The sequence below is a fragment of the Ochotona curzoniae genome, unplaced genomic scaffold (genome assembly GCF_017591425.1).
Source record: "Ochotona curzoniae isolate NIBS_2020 unplaced genomic scaffold, NIBS_Ocur_1.0 scaffold_3835, whole genome shotgun sequence".
In the NCBI taxonomy this organism is placed as follows: Eukaryota; Metazoa; Chordata; class Mammalia; order Lagomorpha; family Ochotonidae; genus Ochotona; species Ochotona curzoniae.
In genome coordinates this window covers 29,546,038-29,567,500 of record NW_024467114.1, presented here as the reverse complement: position 1 = coordinate 29,567,500, position 21,463 = coordinate 29,546,038, and the positions used below count along the sequence as shown (strand labels likewise).

At 44.8% G+C, this 21,463-nt stretch overlaps 1 protein-coding gene across 1 annotated transcript in view; it reads right to left on the bottom strand.

Moving 5' to 3' along the window:
• The window catches only part of RAPGEF5 (Rap guanine nucleotide exchange factor 5), a 205,712-nt gene that overhangs the window by 35,378 nt on the left and 148,871 nt on the right, over positions 1-21,463 (bottom strand). Inside the window, exons 12-13 of the mRNA XM_040965145.1 lie at positions 3,285-3,363; positions 930-1,074 (exon numbers count right to left, since the gene is read on the bottom strand). Of these exons, the coding sequence (XP_040821079.1) occupies positions 930-1,074; positions 3,285-3,363 (224 nt within the window). The remainder of the gene's footprint in view (positions 1-929; positions 1,075-3,284; positions 3,364-21,463) is intronic.

The window sequence follows — 21,463 nt, the reverse complement described above, 5'->3', positions numbered from 1 at the left end:
AGTCAATATGGAGAGTGTTAAGAGAACTGAAAATTGATCTGCTATATGATCCAGCAATCTCACCTCTGGGACTATAGCCAAAGGAAATGAAATTTGTATATAACAAAGTGACCTGTGATCCTATATTTACAGCAGCACAATCTATAATAGTGAAGACATGGAAACAACACAGATGCCCATCAAAAGAGGAAAGGATAAATATATCTACTCTATGGAATACCAACCAGCCATTAGAAGGAATGAAATTCTACCATTTGCAACAGAATGGTCCTAACTAGAGAATAGAGAATATTATGCCCAGCAAAATAAGCCAATCCCCAAAGGATAAATATCATGTTCTCTCTGGAATAAGACTATCTTCATGCAAAATACAGAAATAATAGATTATAGGTAAACATGCATGCACATATATTCATCTAGAGCAACTGTACAATAAAGACTATTACATTGAGAAGTGAAGACACATTGCAGTGTGTATCTCTACTCCTGAGTAAAAATGGACTCCCAATGAAACTGTTAAATATACCTTGACAATAGGATGTCAGACTTTCTGCCATTGTCTATACCCACAATGTCAGGATATACTTACTTAGTAGAATGAGGAACTTATGGCTGTTTTTGAAGTACAATATTAATAGTAAGGGGGAAATCAGAGTAGGAGAATTGGGGAGGGGAAGGAGAAATCCCTGAGCTTATGCAACTGTATCAGAAAATAAACAAATAAAATTTTTTTTTTTAAAAATTAGAGCCCACTTTTATAGGGAACTCAGGCTTCAGATATCCAAATTAATTTGAATTTCCACCCAATCAGAACTTGACAGTCAAAAGCAGGTTGAATAATTGCTAACCGTAAATGAGATTTTCAGCCACAGCTCTGGAAACAACATCAATTATTGTGTATCAGGGAATACCTAGAAGCATTAGATTACCTTCAAAAACATTTTTGAATGTTCGTCCTCATGCAGCCAGTCTTTGTATAGTGCAATCCACTGGGAGACAAGATGCAGGACCTTACGTTTCTGACAAGGAACATCCGAGTTCTCCTCCTTGCCTTGATACTTCTTAGCAGAATAGGTGGCAAGTGGTTAAGAAAGAATGTGACATTGTTGGAGAGCAAAGATATGGACAGCCCCATTTACTTCTGGCTAAAAGGTCAGCTACAGGTAGACAGCAGGGAAAGAACAAGAGTGAATCTGGATAATAACTGAAGTCAGAATTAGACCACCGACCCCACTGTCAGCCTCCGAGAAGGCCCCACAGGCAGCATGGCATTAAGAGGGTTCAGAGAGCTGGCCAGGGGGGTCCATGAATACCAAGCATGGCTCCCAAAGGGGATCTGGTCTCACTAGCTAGATGAGTGCTATTTCTGTAAAAGTTAGGCCAGAACTAGGCCACTCTCACTCCTCCTCAAAACCTTACTCTCTGTAAAACCAGTTACTTCTAAAGAAGCTCCAAATGAGCGCAGAAATTCTAGAAGGAAGGAACCGATGTGCAAATCTCTATGCTAGAAGTACAGTAGTAGTCTTTGTACTACAGTAGGTGGGTCCTTGTTGCACACATAGGAGGCCTGGACTAAGCTGTAGGGTCTTGGCTTCAGGCTGGCCAATCCCAGGGATTGCAGAAATTTGGGGGATTGCATGGTACATGGAAATCTTCTTCTGCCCCTCCAATTATACACAAATATACAAATGACTAAGTCAAAGACTGAAATATATCATATTTGAGTAATATTTACTATGCTAGCAAAGTCTCAGTGACGAGGACAGGCTTTGTGGTGCAGCAGGTTAAGCTCTCACTGGCTTGTGTGGCTGAGTCCCAGCTGCTCAGCTTCTGATCCAGCTCCCTGCTATTGTGTCTGGGAAGGAGGCAGCACATGGCCCAAGTGTGCTGCCACCCATGTGGTAGTGGAGTTCCTGGTTGCTGCGGCCATTTGGGAGGTGAACCAGTGGGTGGAGAGCTCTCTTCCTCTCTCTGTCACTCTTACTCTCTCTGTTGATCTGCCTTTCAAAGAAACAAATCTCTGTCACAAGATAGAATATTTAGGAACATTCTAGGAGACACTCAATTAGTAAACGGTAATCACAAACAATATTAGGATCATAAACGTAACAGAAGATACTGGATTTGTATCAAAGCACAATTTATGCTGCCTAGGAATACTTGGTTTAGAAATATGCTGGCAATAAAAAGGGAAATTAGCTCAAAGATATTCATTCCAAAACACTCTTGAAAAAGCAGAAACTTAACTTGCTAATTATTTGTTAATGTTCTTAGTAGCATTACACTAGGACGCTACAAAAAAAAAATCTGAGTACATTACAGAAATGTTCCAAAATCAAAACTAATAAAGTTTCAAAACACCCACTGGTCACCCACTTTGGTCACAGAATAACAGTAAAGCACTAAAAAGTAAACACCATTTCCATCTGCAGATTTCTAAGAGAGATTTTACTTTTTCCCCTTTCTGGTGTTTTTACTTACTGCTTTACTGGGGGAATGGGGACTGTGAAATGGGGAGACATACAGTAATGATAATCAGGTCTTAGAACTTCAGGGCACACAAAGCGCAAGCCATTTTCTGATTCCTGTGAGCCCAGTAGCATCTTTGGTTTAATAAAAGCATGGCAGAGAACAGGCTCTCCAAATGTTTCTAAAACACCATCCTAAAACACCACGAAGCAAGAGGCTCACTTGGAGACTCCCTGAAGTTTACCAGGGTTTTGCTTCTGGCCTTTCCAATGGTCTGTGCTGCATCTCTTCCAATGAGCGGATACAATTATAAGGCTTTCTTAAGCGGTCATTAACCTCCTAACACATCCATCATTCTAAGAGCTTCCAGTGACAGAGCAATGAAAACATAAAGGTGGCTCTCGTGACTTGGTCAGACCTCCCTGGTGGAGGAATGGGGGAAGGTGGGAGCTGTCACCTCTGAGGGACACTGAACCACTGGTTGGACTCCCATTGACTGAGCCTAGCCACTTACGTGAGGATGCCCGCCACCTCACCGGGCCTGGGTCTGGAGCCCAGAGTCAACCTGATAGGGGCCTCCAGATTTCTCAGCCATAGGGAGGTTGATCACATGAGCAGGTCAGTTCCTCCGCAGCACAGGAGGGGAGGACAGCAGTCACCATCATGACCAAGTTCTGTCTTGGACATCACTGTGTTAATATTTAATACAGCTCCACTCTACTGAGGGGTTGAATCCATGAGGAAAGGGTGGTTAACGCCTGATGGTGGGGATCGGCCTGGCAGGTGGGCAATACCCTTAGGTTCGTGAAGGATATTGCCTGAGCAGCGCCTGGCACAAGTCGTCGGTCGTCATGAAGACAGTGTAGGTGAGAAGGAAGTCATCGAGCAGGGTTTCTGCAGAAGGAGAAAGCAAATACAAGGTCAGAAAGGGCACGGTGGGCAGGGCAGCTGCTCCCCAGGGCACTGCATGGCAGCAGTGTCACACAGGATGGTGGGAGCGGGAGGGGCTGGAACAGGACAATTTCAGCCACCAAATATGTTACTGGTGGAAACATGCTATTGATTTGAAAAACTGACATACAATGACTTAAGCAATGAGATTTTTCTTCTTGCAAGTTTCTCAAAGCACTTATTATCTTGCTCCTACTCTAAAAGTATCATTTATATTTGTGCATAATGTTATGAAAGACTAGAGAGTAATGTCTTTTTTTAAAGATTTCTTTTTATTTTTATTGATAAATCATATATACAGAGAGGAGGAGAGACAGACAGGAAGATCTTCCATCCATTAATTCACTCTCTAAGTGGTCTCAATGGTCGGAGCTCAGCCAATCCAAAGCCAGAAGCCAAGAACCTCCTCCATGGGTGCAGGATCCCAAGGCTTCGGGCTGTCCTTAATTGCTTCTTCAGGCCCCAGGCAGGGAGCTGGATGCGAAGCAGGGTCACAGGGATTAGAAGTAGTGCCCATATGGGATCCTGGCTTATGCAAAGTGACGATTCCAGTCACTAGGCCACTCTGCTGGGCCCATAATGCCTTTTTAAAAAAACACTCAACTTATGATTCCATCCTTCAATCTTTACAGAAAACAAAGTTCACATTCCAGTATATTACGGCTTTCCAAAGGCAACTACTTAAGTCAAGGGCAAGAGCAAAGGAAAATAACACCCGGAGGCTACGACGTGGTCTGAGGGTATGTCCCTCCCTCTCAGAAGCCTCTGTGAGAAGCTAGGAAGGTGACATGTGACATTCTCACTGTGGGGAACAGGCTGAGCTGAGCATGGCAACAGCAGAGAGCAAGGACAACGCATCACAACACACTTCCTCCCAATGCCCTTTTCCTACCCACAAAGAGAGGCTGTACTTTGTACCATCTCCTTGCTGTGCGTGTTCTTGCAAAAGTCCCTCCAATACCTTCCAGGGAATTGCTAAACCGGCAAACCTTGGCTTCCAATAGAATTTTCCAAAAATCACAGAAAATATGATGTATAGAATGCAGCAAAGTCACAGGGTAGAGACTGGCAGGTGGGCGCTGTGGTGTCCTGGTGTCTCAAGTGCTCGTGTTTCCCTGGCACCAGACAGGAGACACAGCTGAAGTTGCAGGCTTTATTTCTGTTTGGTGACAGATTTTCATGATAACCCTGATCTGCATCATGGCAAATGTAATTCTATTTTTTTTTTTGGAAAGGTAGACACACACACACATATACCAGCCCACTGGTTCACTCTCCAAATGCTGTGATAAGTAGAGTTGGGCCAGCTCAAAACCAGGAACTCACAGCTCATTGTGGATCTCCAGCATGAATGACAGAAACCCGTGTACTTGATCCATAACCTCCTGCCTCCCACAGTGTGCCTTAGTAGGGAGCAGGACAGGAAGTGGAGTGGGGCACTTGAACTCAGCTACTATGACACAGGTTGTGAGTAAACTAAGCAATCTTAGCTGGTATGCCACAGTGCCCCCCTCCATATTTTTTTTTAAACTCTTTTTTTTTTTTATTGTTGCTTACATTGTATTATGTAGTGCAGTTTTATAGGCGCTGGGGATTCCCCCCACCCCTCCCATACCCCTCCCCCCATGGTGGATTCCTCCACCTTGTTGCATAACCATAGTTCAAGTTCAGTTGAGATTCATTGCTTGCAAACACATGCCTAGCATAAAGTTCAGTGTCTTATTGTCCAGATAAGTCCAGTGGCCTCTTGGGGAGACCTTCTATGGTCTGAAGATAGGTCTAACAGAGTAAAGATCCGGTCAGTTAAAAGCCCCAACAAGGCCTCAGTATCAATATACAACATTATGGAATTAATTGACATAGTATTGGGTAAACAATATGTTAAAAATAATGCAAGTTCCCTTCTTCGAAACATCTGGGTTGAGACAGTATCAATGACAGGTTCAAAAAATAACAAACAACCAAACAAAAAATTACAGGTTAAATCAAGGCAAACATGTGGTATCTAACCTTTTGGGATTCACTCATTTCCCTTAGCATTATAGTTTCCAGTTGTGCCCATTTAAAATGCATCAGAAGCGTTATTAAAGTCTCCCAAAGGATTAAAGAAAATCATGATCGAGGCAGCCACTGTGGCCGAGAGGATCAAGTCTCCATTTGGGGACTGGATTCTCTATCTGGTGCTTGGGACCAACCCAGCCTTTGCACCTGTCTCTGCCTCAAACCCAGCTTCCTGCTAATGTGCCCGAGAGGCAGCAGACTGTGGCTCAAGTACAGACTCCCTGCTGCCCAGAAGATGGAGTCACTGGGCCAAACTTGCCCTTTGTGGTCATTTGGCGAGTGAACAGAGTATGGAAAATTCTGTCACTCTGATTTCCAAATATATCAAATCAAAATAAATATTTAAGAACATTAAATAAAAAACTTCATGAAAGACTATGTAAAGACTCATTTGTGATAAGCAGTAGCATTAGTTATAAAATAATACATTGAACAGATGGCCCCTAAAACGTAAAGTACGTCCACATTTCTAATGTTGCATTGCACAGTAACACATCAGCCAGCGCTGGTCTAACTCATTCTTACTGAATGACAACGGCAGGTCTCCAAACACAAATGATCATGCTGAATCTAGCAAAACAAAGCTGTGGTGCTGTCTGATCAGTCAATGTCCCATGGGTGGACAGGCACAGCCTACAGTCTCAGAAGCACAGCCTACTGGAGTCCATGCTTCTGGAAACTTTTAACACGTGCACAAAAACACCTGCTCCCCACTCGTCTACCTGGATCATTCGTAATCACTGGTCACATTAATGAACAATTTGTTACATGTGTGCCCTTCACGATGGTTATGAAGCCAGTTGAAATGAAAGCCAACCCTGTGCGGGTCTGAGACTCCAGGGTGTCTCGGGGAACTATCAGTGCGGGATGTCGCTGAGCAGTGGTAAAGCACTCTATGTTAAAGGCGGCAGGTGAAAACACCACCAGCTCGCTGGTCTGCTTGGAGATGAGCATGCAATCGTTCTCCATTCAGTGACAAGTGCAGCAGGCAGTGAGGCTGGGAGTGGATTTGAGGGTCTCCAAAAGCCTCTGACACACAGAACCCACTGGGACACACAGGTACAGAAGCCTCTGGGACCAGCCCTGGGCAGTTCAAACGCTCTGCATTGAAAATGTTGCGTGTTGGACCCTGTGTGGTGGCCTAGTGGCTAAGTCCTCGCCTTGCAGGTGGCAGGCTCCCATATGGGCACCAGTTCTAATCCTGGCAGCCCTGCTTCCCATCCAGCTTCTTGCTTGTGGCCTGGAAAAGCAGTCAAGGACACCCCAAGGCCTTGGCACCCTGCACCCATGTGGGAGACCTAGAAAAAAGCTCCTGGCTTCGGATCAGCTCAGCTCTGGCCATTGTGGCCACTTGGGGAGTAAATCAATGGACAGAAGATCTTCCTCTCTGTCTTTCCTCCTCTCTGCATAACCGACTTTCTAATAAAAATAAAATAAACCTTTAAAAAAGAAAAAAAGAAAAGAAAAGAAAATGTTGAGTGTGGCATACAGATCCAGATTCTCCGGGAGGTCCTCACACTTAGCTGCACTTAATGAGGTTGGGACTATTTCTCTAATCAAGACTTACTTCATTAGTAGCTGAGATTAAAAAGAACACCATTAACTTTGACACAGCCAGTCACTTCATTCCAGAACAACCTCAGATAATGAACTGAGTCACTTGGAGTGTCTGGTTGGATGGCGACAAACCCATTTGGCACTCCATTCAATTAATCAGCTCACAGATGACAATATTTTCTTAAGGGCTTTGACCCAGAAATGCTTATTTTCCTCTAAGCCACTACCATATTTAATATTCAACAGCATTTACCTAATTATCTCCCCACCATAGAAATATTAATTAAAACAAAAACAATGAGGCTACATAAAAACATCTCCAGTGAAAAATTCTAATGAATAAAACCGACTCCCCAAATGCCTAACTCGTCTTTCTCTAACTACAATGTTATGAAATGTCTCTTTATGAAGAGCTAGCCTTTATTCTTTTTATTTTCAGCACTGCTATTTTTTTTGCTATGCAGATTCTAAAAGCAACTGAGTGACTTGAATTAAAAAAACATAATCAAAATGAGGCACTTCAGACAAGAGTGTATTTGAGAACAGAAGCTTCGTGAAAGGCTGCACCGTGGGTTCTGAGGTATTTCTGGAACCATACTGGCTATCGGCACAATCCCCTGAAGATAATTAACCAACAATAGCCATTTGGAAAGGCTAGCAAGTCCACGGGCACCCATATGAAGACACTATAATTATCTATTATATTACATCATAATTAATAGTAATTTAAGACTGTAGGCAGAGAAGCACTCTTGTAGTTTTAGAAGCGTCTTTGATTTAAACAAATGCACAGCTGCCACACGCCATGCCCATTCTAAATAAGAGAGGCTACGCATTTCAATTTCTAACTCTGAAAAGCAAGGCACTCACAGACAGACAATTTTCCTTGGCAATTCTCCTCATGGACTCAACCACAGAGTTCACTTCACAGTCTTGGCTCGCACAAGAATAAACTTCTGGGAACATCCTATAGGAGAAGGCATTTTTCCAGGGACTCTTTCAATACAGCAAACATTGCTCCAGGACAAAAGTCACGCCAGGAATAGGGTATCAGCCTGAGCATCTTTTAAGGCCTAGGTGTCTAAGGAACTGGGTCCCTGAAGCCTCATGCTAATGGCACAGAGGGAGGACACTTAACGCAAATGTGGTGACCAGAGCCTGGACCTCTGAGAAGTAAACAGGCTGGCTCAGGTTGTTAGGGCAGAGCTTCTAAGATGAATCACAAATCCCGGCAGGTTAATAAGGAGAGGCATAGCAGGCACTCAGTCTTTCTGGCCAGGTAAAACACAGGCTTGACTCTGCTAGGGAGAGCTTTTGACAGATGCTGAAGCCACTGTGGTTTTCTGATCTTGGTCTGTGAACCAAATGAACCTTCTCTCTTTGGAGGTAGCAATTTTTTCTAGTAACAAAACACTGACTATTCTAAGTAATATCATCACCACAAACATCTGCAATCGCTGGGGCTGGGCCATGGCACAGTCAGGACCCACCCACAACATGTGCTGCATCCAGGGTCTTCATTAGCAGGAAGATGAAGGCAGGAGCCAGACCTGGGGCTTGAACCAGGCACTCCTGATGTGGGATGCCAGTGTCTTAACTAGCATACTAACCCCTAGTCTATTAACACCAGCTCCTACAGACTGAAGTATCACATGCACAAGGAAATAGAGCAGCTCAATGTGCTATGAAATCTAAATTCTTGATAGAAACTGCAGTTCTAAGACTTTTGTCCATAGGCGCTGACATTGGAGCCTAGCAGCTAAAGCAGCTGCTCGTGACCCATTTGGGTGCTGGTTGAAGTTCGGAGTCCACTGTATTTTTTTTTTTCAGAAACTTTTTTTGTTTTAAAGATTTACTTAAGTTTATTGGAAAGTCAGATTTACAAAAAGAAAGATCATTCATCCACTGGTTCACTGCTCAAGAGGCTGCAACAGCTGGCCCTGAGCTGATCTGAAGCCAGGAGCAAGGAGCTTCTGCTGGGTCTCCAACACAGGTGTAGGGTCCCAAGGCCCTGAGCCATTTTCAAGCAGGGATCTGGACGGGAAGTGGGACTGCTGGGATATAAACTGGTGCCAATATGGGATCCCGGTGCATGCAAGGTGAGGATTTTAGCCACTAAGCTACTGCGCCAGGCCCTTTGCTCTGCTTTCTATCTGGTTCCATGCTAATGCACCTATAAAAACAGCAACCATGGCTCAAATTCTTGGGGCCCCGCCCCCTACATGGGATACCTCGAAGCTCCTGGCTCCTGGCTTTGCTCTGAGCTTTCCTGGCTGTTGCAGCCATTTGGGGGAATGAACCAGAAGATTCAAGATTCAATCTCTCTGTGTGTAGTTTGCCTTTCAAACGAATAAATGTCTCTGTAATTGTGCCTTTCAATTAGATAAATAGATTTTTTAAATATACACTATAATTAGTAATACTAATGTTTTACAGGCTTTCTCGCATACTTGCTACTATTTTATCTTTCAGACCAAAGTCAATTGTCTTTACCCAGTTTTACTGGACTACATTTTTCCTTTACATATTAACAAGAACATTTTCTCAAGTCTCATTTTGAGTATATCAAGTACTAAATTCTCACATTTTGTTTCTGTGAAACACAAATGTTTCTAGGACATTCCAGAGTTGTATAAAAGTGGAATGGCAAGAAGTTTGCTGTAGGTCCTTTCTATGGGACTCCATTATGCAAGTAAAACCAATCACAAAAACTCATCATCATGACACCAAAGCATTGGAGCTGAATGCTCCTGAGGCAAAAGAAGTCTAAAGCCTGGAACTCACACAGGAGCACAGGGTTACTCCAAAAAACTACAAAAATGTCATCTTTTTGAACATCTGAAAAATGTTGCTCCAGTACAAAAAATGTGCTCTAGTAATGAAACTACTCATCCATTAGTAGAAAGATACAGTAAATCTGAGCAGAGGAATGGAGGCCTCTGTGCCTGTGGCTGAGTCACAAACCCAAAGAAGGTAGGCTTTGCACTTCCTTTAAAGATGATGTCAGAAGTGATAATATGTAATACATCAGGAGGGCTGGCATTGTGGCACAGCAGCTTCAGCTGTTGCCTGGGACACTGCCATCCTATATGAATGTTGGTTTGCTTGTTTGCATCCCAGCTGCTCTACTTCCAATCTAGCTCCCTGCTCACGCACCTGAAAGCAGTGAAAAACGGCCCAAGTATTTACGCCCCTGTATCCATGTGGGAAACCCACATCAGATTCCTGGCTTCTGGACTTAACCTGGCCCAGCCCTGCCCATTGTGGTCATCTGGAGGAGTGAACCAGTGGTTGGAAGCTGTGTGTGGGTGTGTTTCCCTTTCTGTAATTGCCTTTCAAACAAATAAATACACTTTTTATAAACAAATCAGAAGCTCTGGCTACCCCAAGCCCATATCTCACATGGCAGGCAAGGCACAGAGCTCAGCTGCCTTTTGGTTTCAGTGCTGTGCCCAGGTAGGCCTCACCCACTCACTGTCCATAGACATCTGAATTAATGAGTCTTAGTTTATGGTACCCTAGCAAAGCAGTAATGAGAGGAAATGGCAGAGCATAACTGACAAGTGGAGTAAAGTGAAAAAAGCAGATTATAGCCCATTCCTGGAAGACCACTCAGGGCTACCTTTGGGAGCTGGGGGCTCCTGTACAGAAAAAGGCCAGGGAATTTTGCTGGGGGGCCATGAATGGTGCTGAAGGAGATACAGATAAAGCTTGCTACACTACAGGGGTCAAATGAGGAAGGGGAGAATTAAGGGGAGGGAGATGAGTTCCTCTTTAAAATGTGTTGAGCTTGGGTTCTCCAGGTTACTCTGAGCAGAGCTGTCCAGCAAACTGTCAAAGGTCAGAGGCCGCTGAAGAGGCCTGGAATTATGACTTTGGGAAATCCAGCACACAGAGGAAGGCCAAGGCCGCTGGAAACTCTCACAAATGAATACAAGGAAAGCAAGTGGCGGTCTCTGGGTGGGCTCGGGTGGACAGCGAGGTTGTGGTGGCTTGGAGGGAAGGTTGCTTAAGCAGACTCACAGTGCAATCATTCAGACACCACCTGGGCTGTCCACATCCCATCCCGCAGACCCTGAGCTAGATTCTAATTCCAATTCCAGTTTCTTCTTAATGCTCAACTCTTGGAGCCTGCAGGTGATGGCTGAAGCACCTGGGTTCCTGCCAGCCAGGTGGGAGATCCGAACTGAACTCAGGCTCTTTGGATTTCAGCTTGACCCAGCCAAAGCTGTTGTGAGCTAAACCAGCACACGAGAGCTCTTTGTCTCTGCCTTTCAAATAAACAAAGTTTTAAAACAAGAGAAAACATTGAAGCTAGCACAACACTGTAGTGGCAAAGGCACTCCCTGCTACCCTGGCATCCCATATGGTCGCTGGTTCATGTTCATGCTTCCCTACCTCCAACCCATCTCCCAGCTAATGACTGGGAAAGCAGTGGACTCAGCCAGAGTACTTGGGTCTGTGCTCCCACACGGGAGACTGAACGAAGTTCCCGACTTCAGATTGGCCCGGTTTCAGCTGCGGCAATCATTTGGGGAGTGAACCAGCAGACAGAAGATTTCTATTTCTCTCTCTGTTTCTCCTGCCTTCTTCTTGCAACTCCTCCGCCAAACTTGCCTTTCAAATAAATACATCTTACTAAAAAAAAAAAAGTTGAATTAAGGGTAGCAAAGAGGAGAGAAATAAGGTAGGGTATGGAAGGATGAGCCATATGCAGCAAAAACCGAAAGGAATGGGGCCCTGGGCTTGGACAAGGAGGATCCTGAGTGGCAGCTGCTACGGGAAGGAGGTAGAAGTCACCAAGTGCTGTAGGGCCAGGGCATGCACAGGACAGAAGGGCCCTGGCTGGTCTAATGGTCTCAGAGGGGTGTCCTGGGTACACGGTGGGGACATGGCCTCATCAGGCCGACAGGAATGCAGGAGGAGTACGAGGAACAGCTGGTTTCCCCTCAAGACTCTTGCTGCCATTGCAGTGCTCATTGATCGGAAGCAGCAAGTGGCCTACGAGATGAGTCAGGGTGGGGGAGAGACGGCACGATCTAGGCATGGAGCGTTTCATTTCACAGCATCCATCGGAGCAGGGGGAACTGCCGTGGGGATGAAGGCTTCGATACCAATTGGCCAGCACTGCCAATAAAAATGAATGCCTGCGCCTGAGAGGCAGTCTCCCTGGGCTGTGGTGCGCTTGCGTGATTAACATCCCGTCGTGTGTTCCCAAGACACAGGCTGTGTTCCTAACAGCTTGTCAGCCCAACATTCTAAAATCGCAGTTAACAAAGAAAACATTAATTTAAACATAGGGTCTTAAATCAGAAGGCCCAGACACAGCTATTTCAAGAAATTAATAGTCACTTTTAACACTGTGATCAATTCAGGATTGGTATGATTTTTTTTTTCACGTCTTAGGCACCTTCAGTAGCTTCCTTCTGAAACTTGAACAATATATCGCCATTCTGAATGGTAACAGCTCTCAGGTCATTTGAAATCATTAGCACAGAAATTCAGAGGAGGCAAATGTCTTTCTGTTTAATACACATTCTACGAACAGCACAGAGAAATTACTGTCCTCAAAGCTGAGCAAAAGACCACTGATGGTCTCTTGTAGCACCTAAGAACTGGTGTGGTAGCTCTACATATTCAAAAGATACTCCACACAACCTGCTCATTTAAGGTGAATTTTCAGAATAACCTGCCACAACACCTGACGCAAGCCGGTGGCTTCCAATGGGGTCCATTTAGTGACCTGCCTGTTGGCCATTCTCTGGAGGGCAGATCTGTCAACCAGGGGCTGCCAGCAGGTGTGCTCCAGGCTCTGATCCCTGGAGTAGCCAGGAGAGCCTTTGTAGGAGTTCACAGCTACTACCTCCCACACACAGTTGAAGAGCTCTTCCCTGAACTCCTGGTTACCAAGACCGGGCACTGCGCCTGGTGCCATGGAAAAGGCAAAGACACTGAGAACCATGGCCCTTCCCTCAGTCAAGGACACTGATACCCACACCAATGTCTTGGTGGTCTTTAGCCTCAGTTTCCATCTCTTCTTGCACACACAGGCTCCCAAACACACATCAGCAGTCACTGGCTGAGGGATTTTTAGTGCTTCTGGGCTAAAGACATTTCACACAGACTCTTTTGTTGCCAATGCTTCTAATAGGTCTGCTTCAAAACACATGTAGGGGTGGGCATTTGGTACAGGGGCTAAGCTGCTACTTTGGACATGGCAGTCCAATTCAGAGTGCCTGGGTTTGAGCTCTGCTTCTGGCGAATGCACACCCTGGGGGACAGGAGGTGATGGGAGAGCTGGATGGATTTCAGGATTTCCTGGTTTGAGCATGGCCCAGCCCTGGCTGTTGTGAGAATGGATGGAGTGAACCAATAGATGAACGGCTGCTATAAAGTAGAATTTTAAAATAAAATAACAACAATAAAAAGATACTACTCAGGGGCTGGCACTGTGGTATAGTAGGCTAAACCCTTTGCTGGTGGTTCTAACACCCCATAGAGGTACTGCTTTGAGTCCTGGCTGCTCCACTTCCAATCCAGCTCCTTGCTTATGGCCTGAGGAAACAGTGAAGGATGGCCCAAGTCCTTGGGCCCCTGCACCCATTTGGGAAAACCAGAGGAAGCTGAGTTGTTCTGAAGCCAGGAGTCAACAGCCTCTTCTGGGTCTCTAACTGTGTCTTTCAAATAAAAAATCAATTTTCATATATATATATATATATATATATATATATATATATATAAAATACAATTCAAACCTAGAAACATTTAAAGGCTTTTCTCACCATTGATGATGCAAAGGGAGTTCAAGATATTTATAGAGAACTGGGATTAAAAGATACGTTTACTATGCTGAAAAACTTGTGAAATCCATCATAGTTTTTAAAAAATATGTACATTTTCCATAAACATTCTAGACTTCTCATGAACCAAAAATTTTCATAAGTTGAAGGATATAACCAGTAACATGACTTGCCTTCTAAAGTGTTCCAATGATCAAAAACAGAAGAACTTTTAAAATTAGAACATTTACTTATTTTCATTTGCCACTCAAAAAGCAGAAAGAGAGAGAGAGCGTGCTCCCAATTTTTGATTCACTTTCCAAATGCCCACAGACAGACAGGGCTGGGCCAGGCTGAAGGCAGGAGCCCCAAAACTCAATCCAGGTCTCCCAGAAGAATGGTAGGGAACCAACTCTTTGAGTCATCACCTAGTGCCTCCCAGGGTGTGCATTTGCAGGAAGTTGAGCCAGGATTCACACCTAGGCAAACAGAGAACACTGCAGTTCCAAGTGATGACGTATTCCCTATGCCAAACATTCCTTGCAGGAAAAAACATGAAAATGGCTTGCTGGGCCTTCAAATTCAGATCCAACTGAATTGCGACAAGAAAGGTCATATTTTAAGAGTCCAACTTAAAGTCCAACTAAAAGTCCAACAGGGAGAAGATACAAAGTTAAGACGAAAAGATCTTTACTTTGCTCATATTTTTCTCCCCTGAATGAAGTCTTTGATATGACACTAGATTTAGAATATCTATAAGCGTGCCACCCAAGAGCAAATTCTGCCACGCAAAACTTGTAGGGAAAAAGAACAACACACTCAATCCAAGTCCTGCGTAAGTTCCTGTTTGTTACAGGACTATGGCAGACACACAAGGGATGTGCCAAAAAGGAAAACAGTGGAAGTTTTTGAAAACCATGCTCATCTGCAGACAAAGCAGACACATGCAATGGGCAGTTTCGAAGGGTGCTTTTCACATTCACACTCAGTGATGCTCACTTAAAGGAGCTGAAAAAGAGGAAGGTTCAGAAAGTGTTCCCATCACTAAGACTGCAGCAGAAGACAATCAAGAATTGCTCTGCAAACTCTTTCCTAGCGCTATTTACAGGATGCCAGCTCTGGGTGCTGTGATTTTAGCTGTCCACTTTCCCTTCACTCGTCTTGCTCACATCTGTCCAATTTCATTGGTAGTTCTGCTGCCTGCCACACACAGCCTCAAGGGCCAGGCATGAAGCTGCAAAGGGAAAGAAAGGAATGGTTCCAAGCAAAAAGAGCAGGTGAAAACAGAATACCGGGAAACGAAGGCCAAGGTTATGTGGAGAAAGATCACGAGGGACAAGTGGGGTGAAGCCCAACAGTAGGCCCATGGAAGGCAAGACTTGTCACACTCAGAGAGCATCCCTTTCAGATGGAGCCATCATGTGGTTGAAACAAGCCGTGCTTCCTTCTGCACACTTGGGAGCTCACGGCAGATGCACTATCTCACACGCAGAACAAACTCCCACAGGCTACGCTCTGACGGTGACGGGAAAGGAAGGACGTTGAGGAGGATGTCACCGGCAGAGGGGGACATGTGACCATCTCATTTTTAGATCCACCACCTGGAGCGATGCTAAAGGTCTCCTCAGACATAGAAAGGGACTTCTGGAACCCCATCCCACCTCCACGCTTCCAGCCCAACAGTCTCTTCAACACACTGCCAAGTCCTATTCCTGCAGATGACACCGGAGTGACACGGTCGCCCTCACTGATGACACAGCCTCCTTGCCTCCTTGCAATGTGCTGTCATAAAAATGCTGGACTTGCATCATGTACCACAACGAGGTTTTGGGAATGCAGCTGCATACGGTCAAAAATCACACACATTCCCATAAAGGCACATTAGGTCGTGTACTTGTAAAGCCCATGCTGAGAAAATGCGGGAGCGGGTATGTTTTCAGATTAAAAACAGGATTTTTTTTTCTGTCACAAGAACAAAGCCCCAGCCAGCATTCAGCCAGGAAACTGTGCTGCGGATTATTTTCCCCAAGAATTACAGAGAGGGGAAGAAACAGAAATAGCTTTCATCCCTGAAGGGTACAACATTACGAAGAGAGAATACACAGAGAAAATTGAACAAGTTGTTCTTTGATTTAAATTTGTTTGTTTTTAAGAGGGCAAAAAAAAAAAGTGATTTGTACTCGGGATTTGTTTTGAAAGCCACCCTTGTTCCACGTCAAAAAGACGAGAGATCTGAGCCATCATTTTATTCGAACAAATAACTGAACAGTATTAACAGGCTCTCATAATTCTACAAGAATTTTGAGACTTATCAGACAGGGCCATCAGAACTTGCAGTAGGGTAAGCCAGCAATTGAGAGGCTGCCATCCTAGAGTAGAGAATTGGTGAAGAGTCCTGGCTGCTCTGCCTCGGATCCAGCTCCCCAGAGGGCAACAGCAGATATTCTAAGCACTTGGGTCCCCATCCTCGTGGAAGACCAGGAGGGAGGGTCCGGCTCCTGGCTTTAGCTTGGCCCAGCTCTGGTTTTTGTGTCCATTTGGGGAGTGATCCGGGGGATCGAGGCTCTCTCTTTGTATGTCTCTCTCTAACTTCCTCTTATTTTCAAGTAAATAAACATTTTTTTCCCTTAAATTAAACATAAAATCTTATTAACATATTTTGAATCTTTGAAAATCGACATTCATGTACAGACTTAGGGCAACTCTCAGTGTGCCACAATACATGTATTTTTATTCAAGACCCAGAGAGACCAACACACACACACGGAGGGAAGGAAGAAGGGAAAGAGGGAGAGGGAGAGAAGGAGAAATCCCAACACTGACTTACTCCCAAATGGCCCTTGCCAAAAACAGTTCCCAGGACTGGACCTTGGTCAAGGTCTCCTACATATGAACCAGAGACTCAAGACCTGAGTCAACACTGTTGCTTCCTAGATCTGTTTTGGTGGGAAGCTGGAACAAGTGTCTAGCGGCTGGAGCCAAGAATAAAACCCAGACTCTAATGTAAGTATCTTAACCAGTAGGCCAAACACCTATTATTTGCAATAATTTCTCCTCCATCCATTCTGGGGAAGCAGAGATGGACTGAAGCACAAGGAATAAGAGAACGGAGCTTCACTGAGCAAATCTATCTAAAGCTGCAAGCCTCAAGCTGAGAATCCAAGGGGTGGGGGAGGAGGGGAGGAGAAGAGAAAGCACTTTGGGTGAAGTCAAGAGAATGTGCCCATTCACCCCTGGATCTCCCAAACCGGCTGCCCAGGGAGACTGGGGGCAGTGCCTGGGGTCACCACTGGGACTGGCTGCATGGAAGTAGGTGTCATTCCCCTCTCTGACTTAGAACACAGTGGAAGATTTCCAAAGACTCCCTCGCCTCCAGCCTCCGACACAAGGCCCCTGACTCACACGCCTGCAAGAACAGCTGGCATTTTCCTTCAAGGTGTGTCAAGAAGAAAGTCTTGCTAAGCTGTCCAAGTTTTTTGCAACCCTCAGTCCAAGAGCTAAGGATCTCAAGGAAGTAATTCCTCCCAGGTTCTCCAGTTTCCATTTCCTAAGTCAGGGTCTTCCTCAATTTCATTCCTCTGAAACCTCACAGTATTTCAGTTTGTTACCCGTCTGCTCTTATCTGGCACTTGAACTTCCCACCATGAAATCCACTGTAAAACGCTCAACTTTTAAAGACAAATGCCACACCTTGGAAGTCACTGCCAATTTCTCCTTTATAGAAATATTAGAGGTAATATTTCAAATTACCTACTGTTTTAGTTTCTACTTTATAAATTAAGACACACATGCCTGTAAACACATATTATAGTAGATTATATGGTAGTGAGCACAGCATAAATGAGGATGAAAATGCAAAGATAATCATAAAATAAGCAATTAATGAATATGCTTCAGGCACTATAAATATTGGGTAATCAGCGAATGAACTGCTCTACATGCCCTGAAAACTGTAAGCCAGTTAACAATCTTCCATGCAGAAATCATCAGTAATAAGCAAACTAACATTCAGTTTATAAACTACAGCTCAAATGTGGAATAAACATGAAAATGATGCGATTAAAATGACACATTCCAGCCATTGTGGTGGTATAATGGGTTAAGCCAAGACCTCCCACATTGGAGGGCTGGAGTCCTGGCTACTCCATGTGCAACTCCACTCCCCGCTTGTGCACCTGGAAAGATAGCCAAAGAGGGCCCAAGGATGGGGGCCCCTGTTGGACTAGTCCAGGCACGGCTGCTGGAACCATTCAGGAGGTCAACTGGGAGATAGAAAATGGTTCTCTCTTACCCTCTCCCCATCTCTGTTGCTCTTTAAAAAAAAAAAAAACTTGAGAAAAAAGCACACACACATTCCAATGACCCAGTGTCATACTAAAGAAGAAATATTTCCTGAAAAGTATGCACTCTGCCTCCTTATATGCTAACCCATTAGACATCTCCCATCGCCTATTGGTTGTGCTGTAATGAAAACTTCTACAGTCCCATTATTAATCAGTGTACGTTAATGATCTTCTGCGTCAGCTGAGTCTCACTTCATTTCACCTTGCTTCATTACCAACCAGGGTATCAATTAACCCACGATCCACTGGCAGTGTAAAAACATCAATCCCCTTGTTATCACACATAATCTTCATGTTCAAAAACGGTGTGAGCACATTAAACCGGAAGAAGGATACCTCAAAGGAAATCCACCATCACAACCCGAGCTCTAATCACTTTTCCACCAAACAGTTTGATGCTGTGTGAGCCAGAGCCGAGGCCCTCCCTCTCGCTCGCTCTCTCTCCTCCTCGGTCTTTTTGAAGCAGTTAGCTCACCCAGGGGCCATCACACTCCTAGCTGGAAGCCAAGAAGCAGGCTTTGTGGTGGAGAGGCGATCTCTCTAATTGGGTATGGAACAGCTGATACGGGGTTTATTATAGTTCGAACTGAATGGTACAATTTTTTTTCTTAACCTCACCTCTGCCTTTTATCCATGATTCCAATCTCTAACTAAAATCATCTCTGGGATAAAGCTAGGTTCATTCCCAGTTCCAAGCAACCAGGCAATTACCAAAGCAAGTCAATGAACTAAGTCCATTAAACAGAGCTTGGGGCTCTATCCCATTATTCATGATGGCCTTGAGTTTCAAGAAATATATCTGGGTTGTGTCATCTTGGAAAGAGGTCTTACATGTCACGTGGTGTAAGGCCTCTTTTCCGGTAAATAGGCAAATGGAGAAGAAAATCTGTAGGTAAGCCCAATGACTTCTGATAGAATTCATTTTCTAAGTTAGGGGCTGAGAGAACTGCCAGAAGCCAAAACATTCCAAATAAATCTAAACAAAGGAACTCCGGTATAAACTTAACAGAGCAGACACAGCGGGTATGTCACAGCTCCGTGGACCCTGACGCGGGGACCTCTACCTGCCACTGCCACTGGGATGGGGGTTCTGAGATTTCAACATGTCTAGGAAGACACAGCCCACTTCTTTCACAGGGCTGATCACCACCGCCTGGACACAGCTCAGCCCACTGGGGCTCACACTACTGAATTTACACTTCTGATGACTTTTTTTTTTCAATTTGTACTTAGGTGCGCAGAATTAGCATAAGATTTAAAAGTAACAAATTTCATATGGCTGCAAAAGACCTCAAGGGCCAACCTATTTCAGCCTGGGAAGGACTCATTTCACCATTTTTAAGATGATCAAAGGACGATACTGTTGTTAGAGATCTCCATCCACTAATGTGAATTCTAGGGCTCCAGGCTGGGTTACCTGGAATGGTCCCAAGCTTCTTTCACTTGAATTCAGTCTATTTCTTCCGGTTCTGAATTTTGTCAGGTAAGACCAGAAGATTCACCTATTTTGATTCTAAAATATATTCAATGCATTAAATAGCTTACAGCTTCTTTAAAGTGGGTGCATTTGTCCTCTATTGGCATCATCTAATGTTTTTGCATTTATTTTTGTTCACCGTATGATTCCTTCCACAAACACGACCATGTTTGGGTCTATTTGGTTTTCAGGGACATTCCTGGCATTTAAAAGTCAAAGCTAACTTTCTTACAGCATGAAGGAATTCTGTTTTCTTAAGGTTCTCATTCAGGTGCATATGGGAACTGAATAATGAAGAATGCTCTGGTGAGATTTACGACTGAGGCAGTGGGTCATGAGACAAGTTCAGGAATAAAAGAGGTAGAGGGAGGGGGGTCAGGAGCCTAAGAGACCCGAGGCACTACTTCTCACTGTAGCAGAAGGCAAGCCACTACCTCTCTCTTGCAATGAACTATCTGAATGTTGGCTTGATGAATGTAACTGTGTAGATGGATTTTTGCAAGGTGATATGTCAAAAGCTGTCCCTTAGAACTCCAGAAGTGTCCTGCTGGACAAGGTTATGTACAGACACAGGTCCATCATCCCCAGGGGTGGCTGCCGGAGCCTTGGATTCTAAGCGGGATAGCCTCTGCAGCATCTACCTGCTGAGGAAATGGAATGGTAACAGAAAGGGATGTGGACTACAGTGGTCACATGATGCCCGGGGAGGTGGCAGGTGATGGCTCTAGCACTGAGGTCCCTGCCACCCATGGGGAGACCCAGGTAGAGTTCCTGGCTCCTGGCCGTTGACAGTATCTGGGGAGTGCATCAGTGCATGGGAGATTTCTTCTCTCTCTTTCTCTGTGTACATATCTGTCTCTGTGTCTTTCAAATAAAAAAAAAAACTAACAGAAATGAGACATGGTATTCTATTTCAGAGGTTTTTCAAACCTGATTGCGTCTCAGTGTCACCTGGGGAGCTCTCAAAGCCCATTAATGGCTCAGGCTCCAGCTCAGCATGGGCACGGTTCGGACAGGCTCCAGGTATTGGTCGTGTGTGACTACATTTGAACTGCACTGGACTGCTTGTTGTATGACATTACAGAATGAGACAGGATAAAGAGAAAAGGATAATTCTATGCGTGGAACAATTGTACAAAATCACAGAAGGACTTGCCACTATCTAGACATTCCCCTGTTTACCCTCCAAACGTTAGTCCTGCAGGACAGGCTGCAATAGAGGGTGCGGTGGGAGTGGCGGCAGTATGGTCTGGCAATTTGAGAAAGGAAGCTTGGGACAGAGACATTTCAGAGATTGTTCCAGAAATCCTCAAAGGCCAGGGATTCAAGGAAGGGGTTCACATGAGCAAGGGTCATGTGTCAGGGGCTTGTTCTCAGCTTGCTGCTGGCAACAGGGAAGACAAACCCGCTGAACAGAGAGTGCCCTGTGGGGCCTCCCGCTCAGGCCTTTTCTTTCCTTTCCTTTTTTAAAGATTTATTTTATTTGAAAGATAGATCTATAGACAGAAGAAGAAAGTTACTTCTGGATCTCTTGCATGAGTGAGGGGCCCAAGGACTTTGGCCATCCTCTGCTGTTCTCCTGGGCCGTAAGTAGGAAGCTGGATCAGCAGTGGAACAGTGGTGTACAAACTGGTGTCCCTAAGGGATGCAGGCACTGGAAGGTGGAGGATTAGTCTGTTGTGCCAATGCCTGGCCACTCTGCTCTAGTTTTACTGCAATTCTGTATGCAGGCATCTGTATGGAGGCTGTTCCTCTTCCTAACAGGGATGCACGCTCTTGTGCACACACTGCACCTGCTACAGGGTGCTCAGTGGAAGCTACCAACA